Source organism: Mesoplodon mirus (assembly GCF_964341445.2).
Source record: "Mesoplodon mirus genome assembly, chromosome: 3".
In the NCBI taxonomy this organism is placed as follows: Eukaryota; Metazoa; Chordata; class Mammalia; order Artiodactyla; family Ziphiidae; genus Mesoplodon; species Mesoplodon mirus.
The window spans coordinates 87,553,824-87,567,824 of NC_138978.1; the positions used below are offsets into that span (position 1 = coordinate 87,553,824).

At 36.9% G+C, this 14,001-nt stretch overlaps 1 protein-coding gene across 1 annotated transcript in view; it reads left to right on the forward strand.

Moving 5' to 3' along the window:
* The window catches only part of BRDT (bromodomain testis associated), a gene marked incomplete at its 3' end in the record, with an annotated part of 48,590 nt that overhangs the window by 1,094 nt on the left and 33,495 nt on the right, over positions 1 to 14,001 (forward strand). Inside the window, exons 2-11 of the mRNA XM_082615523.1 lie at positions 55 to 192; positions 1,920 to 2,034; positions 6,320 to 6,480; positions 7,161 to 7,511; positions 9,927 to 10,055; positions 11,110 to 11,298; positions 11,916 to 12,088; positions 12,371 to 12,660; positions 12,754 to 12,867; positions 13,335 to 13,517. Coding sequence (XP_082471649.1) covers positions 55 to 192; positions 1,920 to 2,034; positions 6,320 to 6,480; positions 7,161 to 7,511; positions 9,927 to 10,055; positions 11,110 to 11,298; positions 11,916 to 12,088; positions 12,371 to 12,660; positions 12,754 to 12,867; positions 13,335 to 13,517 — 1,843 coding nt within the window. The remainder of the gene's footprint in view (positions 1 to 54; positions 193 to 1,919; positions 2,035 to 6,319; positions 6,481 to 7,160; positions 7,512 to 9,926; positions 10,056 to 11,109; positions 11,299 to 11,915; positions 12,089 to 12,370; positions 12,661 to 12,753; positions 12,868 to 13,334; positions 13,518 to 14,001) is intronic.

Sequence of the window (14,001 nt, forward strand, 5' to 3'; positions counted from 1 at the left end):
TTGTAGTGAATTCATTCTTACTACTAACATTTAGAATTTCTTCTTACACCATAGGATTATTATACCATTATAAAAAACCCAATGGATTTAAATACAATCCGGAAGCGCTTGGAACATAAATATTATGTGAAAGCCTCGGAATGTATAGAAGACTTCAATACAATGTTTTCAAATTGTTACTTATACAACAAGGTCTGTAAGCCTTATGCTATACTTGCTAATTCTTTTCTCTTACATACAGAGCAAAGAGATATGTATAAACAAGTGTGCTGATTTCAAATTTCAAGTCTTGATTCGGGGTACATTCCATATTTTTAAAGATAGTGTTTTTTACTTTATTTCCTAATTTTCATGTATCAATATTTGTTCATTTTGTCATATTTTTTGCTATATTTTTGTCTGAATAGCTATAATGGCTAATTATGTTTTAAAAAATAAAATACTAATGATTGCTGGTTTCTGTGAATAAAGTGTTATCTCAAAATGTTCTCTACTACACTTCTGCCATTTTACCTAAAATATGAATGATAAGTCTTATTATACACTAATCTTGGTTAAATTTTTACAGTATGGATATCTAGTTATAATCTAAGAAGCCAAACAAATGACATACTTGTTTTTTCTTTCAATAAATTTATTTATTTATTTATTTTTGGTTGAGTTGGGTCTTTGTTGCTGGGCGCGGACTTTCTCTAGTTGAGGTGAGCGGGGTGCGCGGGCTTCTCATTGCCGTGGCTTCTCTTGTTGTGGAGCACGGGCTCTAGAGCGCAGGCTCAGTAGTTGTGGCACACGGGCTTAGGTTGCTCTGCGGCATGAGAGATCTTCCCAGACCAGGGTTCGAACCCATGTCCCCTGCATGGGCAGGCAGATTCGTAACCACTGCACCATCAGGGAAGGCCAAATTACATACTTATAAACTTCGTACAAGTTAACTTAAAGATCAGACACATTGTGTTATATCTCAGTAGTAGTTTTGCATTTGTGTTAATGTGTTAGCCTGTATGATAATATATGTGGACATTTTGAACTTAATCTTCACTTTTGTCTTCATCCATAAAATTGGATTTGTGTATTCAATTTTCCTCCATATAGGATTCCTGTTTCCCTAAGTACTGCATCCTTTTCAAGCTGTTCTATGCTATCTAAAAATTTTAAAACTTATATTCCATTTATTCAAAATCACTAGTGACACTGAAATGTAATAGAAATGTTGGTTTAGTTTCCAAGGTAATCATCAGTGCCACCTTATATATAATGGATTTAAGACTATTAGCTAATATGAATTTTTTAAAAATCAGAGCTAATGGTATTCTGAAAGTACCACTGGAAAATTCATTTTAATTTAATAATTGTAAAGAGTCCTCTTACATTTAATTTTTTAAAACAAAATTCAGTAATTTTCCTGAACTACCTAACTTAGAAATAGGTGTCTGCTTTAGGCTTTGCTTTGTAATTTAGTTTTTTCTCAGTAGTCAAGTAAAGCAAGATGAAGACTTCTAAGCAGATAGTTAAGATTTAAAAACTTAGCTCTACAGTGTCACTTTATTGCTTAGTTAATTGAAAATTGAATCACATCAAGTCAAACCATGAGGTACTTTTCACAGCCATGAACAAGTTTTGCTTTAACCTATTTGTAAGGTAGAAATTCTAATTTCTAATACCTTTTTGTATTAGTAGGATTGGTTGGATTTTAACCCTTAGTGCTCAGAATGGCATCCTCAGTCCTTTTTAGAAGTTATAGGGGTAGGATGTTAGAATTTTAAATGTGAGCTGCTATACTTAATTTAGAAGCGATACTGTTTAGTAAATACTGTCTAAGAGTACTATGGCACTGCCTTCACTAAGGTAGCCTGAATTATAGAAATTTGATACAGTGACCATACTGTGTAAACTTATGTTACATTTTATATATTTTCTAGCCTGGAGATGACATTGTTCTTATGGCACAAACTCTAGAAGAGCTGTTCAGGCAGAAATTATCTCAGATGCCACAAGAAGAGCAAGTTGTGGGTGGTAAGGAAAGAATAAAGAAAGGTAAGCAAGAAAAGGTTTATGTTCTCTTTCTTTCTCTTTTTCATATATATTTGAATGTGTGTGTAAGTATAATGACTATAATTAAATAATAAGTCCCTGGGAATTCCCTGGTGGTCCAGTGGTTAAGACTTGGCACTCTCACTGCCAAGGGCCCGCGTTCGATCCCTGGTCAGGGAACTAAGATCCTGCAAGCCATGCAGCATGGCCAAAAAAATTAATAAATAAAAATAAATAAATAATACCTGAAAAGAGGTAGACATCTAGAAGTCCTTTTACATCTAAAATGTCCCTTTAAACAATCTGTTAAACCTTGAGCACAAGGATGGCTATCATACAAGACTGGGAGGACTGTATAGATTATGGCCTTGGAGCAAAGTTTCCTATAGAACAGTGCCATTCACTTAGTAGGCACCAAGTAATTATAGTTGCTATTACTATTTTAGTGGATCATGTATCTGTGCTATACTAATTAAGAGGGCCAAAATTGCCAGCATTTCTCTGTGTCAGAAGATCCCGTAGCTAAGAATGAAGTGTTGCTGTTGGGTCTGAAGATTCTCTTATTCTAGATCTTAACTCAGAACTTTAGGGGGAGATGTTTTATAGCTAATAATCCTAATATTTAAATATGAAGTTATAAAATTAATCTTAAGTATTCAGATGGGTTTATTGTAAAGGTTAATCAAGATTGTCATAGGTCAAATGTTGGTTTATTTTTGGGTCACTGAACCTGTAAACCTTGGTTAAGTTCCTTAATCATTCCATGTTAGTTTCCCCATCTATAATATCTGGAAAATATTTAGCTTTCATGGTTGTAAACTTTTGTAAAGTATATGTTAAGTGGCTGGGACATATGAGACTTGTACCAATTCAGGTGATGGTTGAGGTTGTTTTATTGATAGTATGATGTACTTTTTTGCTGGTTGTTAATAGATCTTTAGGATGGGTCATGACTTATAGCTTGCTTTCCATCCATCCTGTGAGATACTCACTATTTAATAAAGTTTTTATTTTATTATTTTTGGAGAAGATTGATCGTAAGTCTGACAATTTAAGCATAGGTTTCCACAACAGGTTTAAAATAAGCCCTTGTGAGGCAAAAAACACATAGATCAGTATGTTACTTAAATTGTTAAAACAAGGTGATAATTATTGCTGACTTAAAATATTATCTCTAGCAAGGTGAAAATTACTTACCTTTAGAATGTTTTCCTTTAAAACAACACTTTAACAGTTTCTTGATGGTTAAGTTGTAGCTGCTTATTTCAGGTGCTCAGGTTATTGCTAAAAGCATAGGTTTCCCTTAGACAAAAGTTCTTTTACTTTGTTTTTCTGTCAGTACCTACTTGGATGTTTGTCCCTATAAGGCACATACTTTGGGACTACAAAAAAGTATAACCACCCTAACTCTTAGTTTAAATTTACATTTAAGTTAGAAATAAAACTTTTTAAAATAATAAGGCAATGCATTACAATAAGTGTCAGGTGAAATTACTAAGTGGTGTGTGCTATGGTTCAAGAGTGAGAAATTGACTTGCACTGGAAAAGCTGGGAAAGGCTTTAGAGGTGATAGAACTTGAGTTTGGCCTTGACAGATAGGTAGGATTTGGCTTTGGTGTGAAGGTCTAGCTTTCCAAGTAACTTTTAGTAGGAGCTTTCTACTGCCTAAGTCATGTCATTTTTTTTTTTTTCTTTTTTAGTCATGTCATTTTTTATGCACAGTGGTAGGGAAACTGCCATGTGACGGTAGCTAGTCTAAATAATGTGGTTACATGTTGATACTTTATGGCAAAGAAAAAAATTTTTTAATTAGTACTTTGAATTGAATTGGTGTTGATTTACTGATTGAACAAATATTTGGGTACCTCTTATGTACCAGAACACTGTTCTGTATTCTTGGGATATATCAATGAACAAAACAAAAACTTTTGCCATCTCGGAGTTTACATTCTAGTAGTGAAAGAGAGACATACGTGATAGGTTCAAAGTAGGCCTCATTGAGAAGTTAAGATTTGAACAAAGAACATTCCAGGCAGAGGGCCCAGCTAGGGCAAAGGCCTTTTCCCTTCCATCACTTTGGGCCATTGCCTTCATTTATGACCTGGATCTTGCTTCCCTCCTTACCTTCTTAAGGATTTTATTCCTTTGGATTTTATCCCCTTTGTTTCATGCGTCATTAACCTTTCATTCTCTATCAGGTTAGTTTTATTATACTATAAACATGCTCTAGTATCTCATCTTTAAAACTCACCTTTTCCCTATATCCTTCCAGCCACTGTCCTGTTTTTTGCTCTCCTCTTACATACTCATGAACTCACTTCAGTATAGGTTCTAGCCTTACTACATCACTAGAAAGGTTCTTGTCAGTAGTCTTTATGTTGCTAAATTTAAGTAATATTTTTCTGTTGTCATTTTACTTGATCCTTATCAGTTGCTTTAGAAGGCTACTGTCTCTTGAAATGCCTTTATTTCTTGGTGCACACTAGTTGTGAGGGTTTACTTCCCATTCTGTAGTCTTCTTGGCCTTATCATCCTCTTCTACTCAATCTCTAAATATTGAGGTATTTTTCAGGGCTTGATATTAGATATTTTCATAAAGTCCATCTGTGTTCTATTAACTCCTAGATTTATAGAATTTGGAGAGTCAGGGATACTATATGTTGTATGTCAAATATGATAATGACATGGAAAAAATAAGAGAACTAAAGAGTAGTGGAATAGAGAGGGTTGCTTTATATAGGGTGGCTTGAGAAGGTGACATTTGAGTAGAGCCTGAAGGGAGTGTTGAAGTGAGCCATGAGGCTGTCTCCTGCCAGGCAGAGCAAATAGTCTGCTTATGGCTACCAAACTTGAGGACAGCAGGCCAGTAGTCTGGAGTGAAATAAGTGAGGGGAAGGGTGATAGAAAGTGAAGTTGGAAGCAGCGCAGAGGTGGGGGAAAAAGTAGAGAGGTCATATGGTTCCTTACAAGCCATTGTGAGGACTTGGACTTTTACTTGGAGAGAAGATTAGAAACCACTGGACATTGAGCAGAAGTGTCATGATCTTATTTGAATTTTAAAAGATCCCTTTGCTTGCTGTTTTGAGAATAGACTATAGGATGTAAAAAGCAGAAGGGGGCTTCCATGGTGGCGCAGTGGTTGAGAGTCCGCCTGCTGATGTGGGGGGACGCGGGTTCGTGCCCCGGTCCGGGAAGATCCCACATGCTGCGGACCAGCTGGGCCCGTGAGCCATGGCCACTGAGCCTGCGCGTCCAGAGCCTGTGCTCCGCAACGGGGGAGGCCACAACAGTGAGAGGCCTGCGTACCGCAGGAAAAAAAAAAAAAAAAAGCAGAAGGAAAGAAGGCCTTGTAGGATGCTACTGCAGTAATTCAGGGTTATTACCACCTATAATAATAGCTGGATTCTGGATAAGAAGATAGAGCAAAAAAGTTTGCTAATGGATTGGAAGTTGGGTTTGAGAAAGAGTGGAGTCACAGATGACTCCAAAGTTTTTGGCCTGGGCAATTAGAAGAATAGAGTTGCCTAGATGGAAGGATGGGCTTTTGAAATACAGTCATCCCTCAGAATCCACAAGGGACTGGCTCCAGGACCCATCCGTGGATACCAAAATCTTCGGATGCTCAAGCTCTTTATATAAAATGGCATAGTACAGTGGTCCCCCGTATCCGTGGGTTGCCTCTGAGTGTTGTATCCAAGGTTGGTTGAATCCGCAGATGTGGAACCTATGGATACTGAGTGCTGACTGTAATAGATTTCAAGGTGATGTGATCCAAATGTCTCCAGTCCTAGCACTGTCTGGGAACATATAGGGCAAAAGAACATGCACAAATGTTCCTTTGATAAGAGAATTATGTTCACATCTGTTGTTCTGTGTTAGCCAGTGATGGACTATCTGAAACAAATGTCCTAGGATATTTAAGCAGAGCATTCTGAAGACCTCACGTAGTACCATAAAGTTATCACCAGGGTGTCTGAAATTTTTGCTCGGGTTTACAGCAACCTGAAGCTAAAATCACAGAGCTCTGTTAGTCTGAGTTTAAGCCAGGTGCCTTTTTGAATAAAATTGATAAACCTACCATTAATATAACAGGTTTTGAAGTCTCCAATATTATATCTAAATCAGTCTAACTGTTAGCAAGTATGTGTGGGAGGGTTTCAAAGGGGAATGAGAGTGTAAACTGTGCTTATATTTTTAAAAGCTGAACTAAATGTATTACAATAGAATGCTAAAAGAAAAATAGTTTTATGGTTTACTCAGATACTGACTCTGATTCACACTTTACTAGATACTCAACAGAATGCAGCAGTTTCTGTTAAAGAAAAACAATCCCTCAAAGCACTGGAAAAAATGCTTAAGCAGCAAGCAGTTCCCTCTGTACTTCCCAAAACATCTCTTTCTCCTTCAAACATGGCACAAAGTGCTCCACTGAACACAAAGTGCTCCCAAGTAAGTTTACTGTAGCATTAAAATGTTTCAGTGTAAGTTTGTTGTGATGTCTGTTCCTTTTTTTTTAAAACATCTTTATTGGAGTATAATTGCTTTACAATGGTGTGTTAGTTTATACCTTTTTTTAAGTTGATAAGAAAATTGATCTTCAGCATACTGCAGTCAATCTTTTTGTCTGTGTACATTTTGTGAACAGAGACCTGGGAGGCAAACCAAATTTTAGAGATTCCTTAGGTAAAATTTGAACTGATTTAGTATCTTTGTAGTATTAATATCAGTTGTCCAACTACTTTTTTTTTCTTTTTTGGGAGATATAACTTTTATTGGCTCACAACTTGGTGGGTTGATAATTTTCTTTTTTAAACTTGTATACCCTAGCTGGTTTCAGGTATTCAGAAACTTTTTTGATATAACCATGACTCCCCCCCCCCATCTTTCATTGGTCTCAAAGATTTGTACCAGACAGTTCTCTGGGACGTGGGAAGGAAATATCTGAACTATTTATTTTACCTATGAAAGAAAAATTAACCTTTACTAATATTTAATACATAGAAGACTTGGTGCTAAATATCATTTCCTTTTTTTAACTGATAAGGGTCATGATCAAAGTGTGAAAACTGTTGCTCTGAATGTCACCTTATATATAGTTTTCTTTTTGTTTTTAAATTGTTTTGTTTTAGGTTAAAAAGAGTGTGAAGAGGAAACCAGATACAACTCCTACAGCTTCAGTAGTTAAAGCAAGTGGTGAATCTTCCCCAACACTTACAGAAAAAAAATCAAGGAAAATGCCACTTGTAAAAGAAAATGTGCTGACGAATGTTTCGACGGATTCTCAGCAACGATATAAAGTTGTAAAGAATGTTAAAGTAACCGAACAATTAAGGCACTGTAATGAGATTCTTAAAGAAATGCTTGCAAAGAAACACTTGTCATATGCATGGCCCTTTTATAATCCTGTTGACATTAATGCTTTGGGACTCCATAACTACTATGATATTGTGAAAAATCCAATGGATCTTGGAACCATCAAGGTAAATGTTGTGTTAATAGGAGGAACTTTTTTTCTTGATTATAAAAGTGATCTTGTCATCATAAATTTAAAATTCAGAAAAGGATAAAAGAAAAAATCACCAGTAGTCATACGACCTGAAGTTAATCATGGGAACATTTTAAAGTGTATCTTTTTATTTTCTTCAGTTCAAACACATTCATGGTTATTTACCACAATGTTTGAGTTACAGTATGTAATACAACTCTGTACCCTGAATTTTCACTTTGTAGATATTTTCTTGTTATATATTAAAAGTATTTTTAATTTGCATAATTATAATACAAAAAAGTTTTTTTTGGCAAGGCATTTATGTGGTTTCTAATCCTCTCTGCATTTTTAGGTCTTCTGCCAGATTGGTAAATTTTCTTTATTGCTGATTTGGAAGCTTTAAATTATTGGAAAATTTTAATTATTTATATTCATTTTAAAGGAAACTACTAAAAGAGTAGAACTGTAGCATTTTCAAAATGATGCATTATCTCAGTGTTCCTCCTGAATGACTACTCATTGTACTCCCTGTTCTTTATTATTGTCTAGAAGTTTGGTTCTTTTAAACACAGTTTTGTTTTGTTATTTCATCATCAACATTGTTTATTAACATGTTACTAATTTTTGTGCTCACCCTCATTTCTTGCTTCTTACTCTTTCCCCTCTTAGTTTGTTTTTCTTTTTGCTGAAGTGCCAACTTCAGTGGTTCTTCCATGAGCATTTATAGGTAGTAAACTTGTAATAGTCTTATCTCTGAAAGTATCTGTATTTTGTCTTTATTCTTGAATGGTTCTTTAACCGACTATGGAATTCTAGAATGACCAGTTATTTTCCCTCAGCACTAGGACAATATCCTTTGGCATTTATTGTTGCTGCTAGGAAGTCTGCTGTCAGTCTACTTGTCATCCCTTTGTAGGCAGTCTGTCTTTCCTCTTGCTCGTTGTGCATTTAATTTTATTCATCTTGATTGGAAATTAGCACTTTCAATCTGAAGCTCATGTTTTAAGTTCTTAAAAATTTTTAAGCATTATCTCTTCAAAATATGCTTTTCTACTTTCCCCTAATACTTACATGAGAGGTCATGAAACAATACCTGAAATAGGTAAACCTGAGCTGAGTCTTAAAGGATAAGTAAGACTTAGTAAGTTATAGCATCGGTCCCCAACCTTTTTGGCACCAGGGACCGGTTTCGTGGAAGACAATTTTTCCACGGACGGGTCGGTGAGGGGATGGTTCAGGCGGTAATGCGAGCGACGAGGAGGAGCAGATGAAGCTTCGCTTGCTCACCCTCCATTCACCTCCTGCTGTGTGGCCCTATTCCTAACAGGACTGGGGGTTGGGGACCCCTGAGTTATAGGACATTCCAGGCAGGGGGAGCAACTTGGAAGGCCCTCAGATCATAAAAGCATCCAGAATACAATATTTAAGCCAACATGAGACACAATATGAAGCAATGAGTAGGGGAAAATGAGACTGGATGGAAACTGGGGCTTGAACATGAAAGACCCTCATTGTAGAGGCCTAGAGCTGGCATTAAACATGAGGATTAGGTCCTCATATTTGATTCCTACAGTAACTTCTGTAGCAGCAATGTGGAGACTGGGTTATTTAGGAGGCTATTATAGAATTCCAGGGATAAGAAGATAGTGACTTTATTTAATTTAGTTCTCTGAAATCGTTCCCAGTTGCCAGTGATCTGAGTGGTAGAAAATTATGTTTCTTGTTTTAGTTATGTGTTTCTTTAATTGCAAATGATGTCTGGCATACTGTATTTATTTATTGGCCTTTTGTATTTATTCATGGATTGTCTGTTAATATACACTTGTTTTGCCCAGCAGTCTTTAGGATTTTCTTGACTGCTCATTCTTCTTTTTATAGTGGCTGCCTAACTGGCTACTCTGTATCCTCACTTCTATCCACTTTATATGCAGCTACCTAAAAATGTAACCCATCCTGATATTTCTCTTCTGTTCAATTTTTAATGTCTTTTCATTCCCAGGAGAATTTTAATACAGTATAAACCTTTCATTTAGATGTTCAAGGCTCATTTAAGGAGTTTATTTATTCATTGTTTTCCTACAATCAAACTGGTCTATCCAAGATTGTCTGGAAACACTGTTTTTTTCCTGCTTTTGTGGTTTTGTTCCTGTACTCTTCTATACTTGAAACACCCTCCTTTGTCTCTACTTGTCAAAATTCACTGGATTTTTTCAAAGTCTAAAAATACAAAACAAGCGTAGCAGAATTTTAATGTTTGTCAAATCTGGATGGTGGGTATCTGGTTTTGGTATTATCTATTATTCCTCTGTATGTTTGAATTATTTCATAATATAAACACTTAACATAGGTGCTCAAATAATTATTGAACTGTATTGTTGATGAATCCTGTAATTTTTCCTTAATTTAGGCGAAAATGGATAACCAAGAATATAAACATGCATATGAATTTGCTGCAGATGTTAGATTAATGTTCATGAATTGCTACCAATACAGTCCTCCAGATCATGAAGTAGTTACAATGGCAAGAATGCTTCAGGTGAGTTTTTACCTGTGCTCTGAAAGTGAGTTTCCTCTGAACATAGTTTAAAAATTTTAGAACCATAACTCAAGAGACAAAGAATACACCCCCACCCCCACCAAGTAGTAAAGCATAATTTATACTCTTAAAATTGTGGGGGTTGTTTGTTTTCTGAGGCATAGCATCCATTCGTAGTAAATCTGTTAATGAAGCTCCCCTACATATAGAAGGTACTGGGGAAATAGTAGTGAAGAGAGGACAGTAGGTATCTGAGAGAGGGTTGACTGGAGTCAGTGTCCCACTGAAGGGAAGGCTCAAGGACTTTTGAGGCTAAGCCATTGGGAGGTAGTAGAATGATGCACCAGCCACAGGGCAGGAGATCTTAAAAGGACTTCCCCTATATAATCTGAGAGGTCTGTCTTACCTGGAAAAAATGGAGAAAAGTTGCTAAGGTTGGTAGGCAGGGAAGCATGAGTCTTATTATATTTCTGGTAAATCTTTTTTTCCTCCAGTTTTATAGGGGTATAATTGACACTGTATTAGTTTAAGGTATACAACATTATGATATATGTATATATTGTGAAATAAGTACCACAAGGAAAAATAGAATTCTCATCAAAATATGACACTGAGGGGCTTCCCTGGTGGCGCAGTGGTTGAGAGTCTGCCTGCCAATGCAGGGGACACGGGTTCGTGCCCCGGTCTGGGAAGATCCCACATGCTGTGGAGCGGCTGGGCCCGTGAGCCATGGCTGCTGAGCCTGTGCGTCAGGAGCCTGTGCTCCACAATGGGAGAGGCCACAGCAGTGAGAGGCCCGCGTACCGCAAAAAAAAAAAAAACAAAAAAATGACACTGAGGGAATTCCCTGGCGGTCCAGTGGTTAGGACTCTGTGCTTTCACTGCTGAGGGGCCGAGTTCAGTCCTGGTCGGGTAACTGGGATCCAGCAAGCTGCGAGGTACAGACAGAAAAATTTTAAAAAATGACACTGTAATGTACCTTTTCTTAAAAGGTGTTATTGCTGCATTAAATCAGAAACGCAGAGGACCTTAACAGTCTGATTTTCCATTATAGGACGTTTTCGAAATGCATTTTGCAAAGATCCCAGATGAACCTGTTGAGAGTATGCCTGTATGTTACATCAAAACAGATACCACAGAAACCCTTGGTAGAGAAAGGAGTAGTGAAGCTTCCTCTGCAGATAACTCTTCTGGTGATTCTGAAGATGAACAAGCTCAGCGTCTTGAAAAGCTTCAGGAGCAGGTAGTTGTTTATATTGATACAAAGTTTTTATATTCTTTCTATGAGCTGCTGCGGCTGCTGATCTATTATAAAATCCTATTTGTAGATTAAAAGCTGTTATATTTAGATCACGTATTAACTGTGACTTTATTTACTTATTGGCACATTTTTAATGTTTAATAGTCTTTTCCTACTCAAAAATCTATACATCTTAAAATTCTGTTATTTATATTCCTAATCACAATGAGTTGATTCTCATTGTAACAATTTATATGACATTACCTGGATAGTTTATGGATGAGATCTTTATTTAACATTTGTTACCTTTTGTGATAAAATGTTAACCTGCTTTGAGCTCAATCCTGAAAAATCAATGATTTAAGACTTAAGACTGCCTGGAAAAATTAATGATTCTTGGTCTGTTTTTAGATGAATATTTAAGTTTATGGGTTGAGTACATGGTAGTCTTTGAAATTTAACATACGCCTTTCAAAATAATGAATTTGTGAAATGAAATATCAACCTGAAGGAAATGAATTTCACAAAGGATAATGCTGACTTTTGAGTGCCTTCATTTTTTTTTTACTGTCTTTAATTATTTAGAGCCATGAATGTTTAAAGAATTTTTCCTTTATTAGTTTAAAGCTGTTAATCAACAGCTACAGGTTCTGTCCCAAGTACCTTTCAATAAGCTAAAGAGAAAGAATAAGAAGTCTAAATGGGAAGAGAAAAAAGAAAAGATTGATAACAGAGATGAAAATCCAAGGAAGAAGTTTAAGCAAATAAAATTAAAGGAAAAGTCCAAGTGCAAGTAAGTATCTTTTTTTTTTTTTTGCGGTATACGGGCCTCTCACTGCTGTGGCCTCTCCCGTTGCGGAGCACAGGCTCCGGACGCGCAGGCTCAGCAGCCATGGCTCACGGGCCTAGCTGCTCCGCGGCATGACCAGGGCACGAACCCGTGTCCCCTGCATCGGCAGGCAGACTCTCAACCACTGCGCCACCAGGGAAGCCCTGCAAGTAAGTATCTTTAATGATGCCTTATTAAAATAACATTATCTAAAATACATTTGATTAAATTAAACTTTTGTTACAGTCAGCCAGAGAAGGGGAAACAACAGGTCTTCGCTGGGAAATCTGAAGATAAAGATAATGCTAAACCCATGAACTATCATGAGAAAAGACAGTTAAGCTTGGATATAAACAAACTCCCTGGAGATAAACTTGGGCGAGTCGTTCATATAATACTGTCCGGAGAGCCTTCACTGAGAAAGTCCAACCCTGATGAGATAGATATAGACTTCGAAACACTGAAAGCATCAACACTGAGAGAACTGGAAAAATATGTTGCTGCATGTCTAAGAAAAAGACCACTAAAACCTTATGGTATGTATTTCTTTATATTAGTAGAAATCAGTCTGGTATTTGTGTTAGTTTTTGGTTGTACTCACTCTTTTTTTTTTCTCCTAAATCACACAGGTAAGAGAATAATGAAGTCCAAAGAAGAACTTTATTCACAGAAAAAACAAGAATTGGAAAAGCGGTTACAGGACGTCAATAATCAGTTAAATTCTAGAAAACATCAAACAAAACGTAGGTACCTGTTTTTAAAATGTTCCTGTAACTATTTAATATCTGGCATTTAAATATATATATACATTTATTTATTTATTTTTGGCTGCATTGGGTCTTTGTTGCTGCACACAGGCTTTCTCTAGTTGCGGAGAGCGGGGGCTACTCTTCGTTGCGGTGCGTTCGCTTCTCATTGCGGTGGCTTCTCTTGTTGCGGAGCATGGGCTCTAGACGCGTGGGCTTCAGAAGTTGTGGCACACTGGCTCAGTAGTTGTGGCTCGCAGGCATCAGTAGTTGTGACTCGCCAGCTCTAGAGCACAGGCTCGGTAGTTGTGGCACATGGGCTTAGGTGCTTCACAGCATGTGGGATCTTCCTGGACCAGGGCTCAAACCCGTGTCCCCTGCACTGGCAGGTGGATTCCTAACCACTGCACCAGCAAGGAAGTGCATAATGTCTGCCATTTTTAATGTCTTTTTGTATTTTGTAGCTGAGAAAACTCAATCATCCAAGGCCATTGGAAGTGGTTCCCGACTGAGTGAAAGCAGCAGCAGCAGCAGCAGCAGCAGCAGCAGCAGCAGCAGCAGCAGCAGCAGCAGCAGCAGCAGCTCATCAGAGTCTGAAAGTAGTAGCAGTGATTCCGGTTCTTCAGACAGCAGTGATTCCGAATCAGGTTAGCTGTCCCCTTAAGTATACCTCTGCTTGTGGGAAAATATTTTTCTTGTAATATTGAGACGTATCGTTTGAAGAAATGTTTGTTACTTACCCAGAGTCTATGGTTTGGATGCCACACTTATTATTTAATTGCATGTTGACAATCTGAACTATTTTCCTTAAAAGAGATACTGTGTAAAGTGAAACTTCATATTATACGTATGTGACTTACAGGCTTGTAATGTTGAAAATAATTTACTAAAGGTGGGATAGTCTGATATATAATATCAGATCCTAATACCAAAAAACAGCACAGAATAAAATGCTGATTTTCACTTTTTAATAAAAGATTATTTGAGGACATCTTTCACTTTATTCTCTGATATATCAAATCACTCTAATGTTGCAAAGTGTGCTCTGTTGTGACAATATATTCTGAATTGAATAATCATTTTGAATTAAGAAACCAGTCAACCCAGAAAACGTGTAAAGCAGATTTTTTT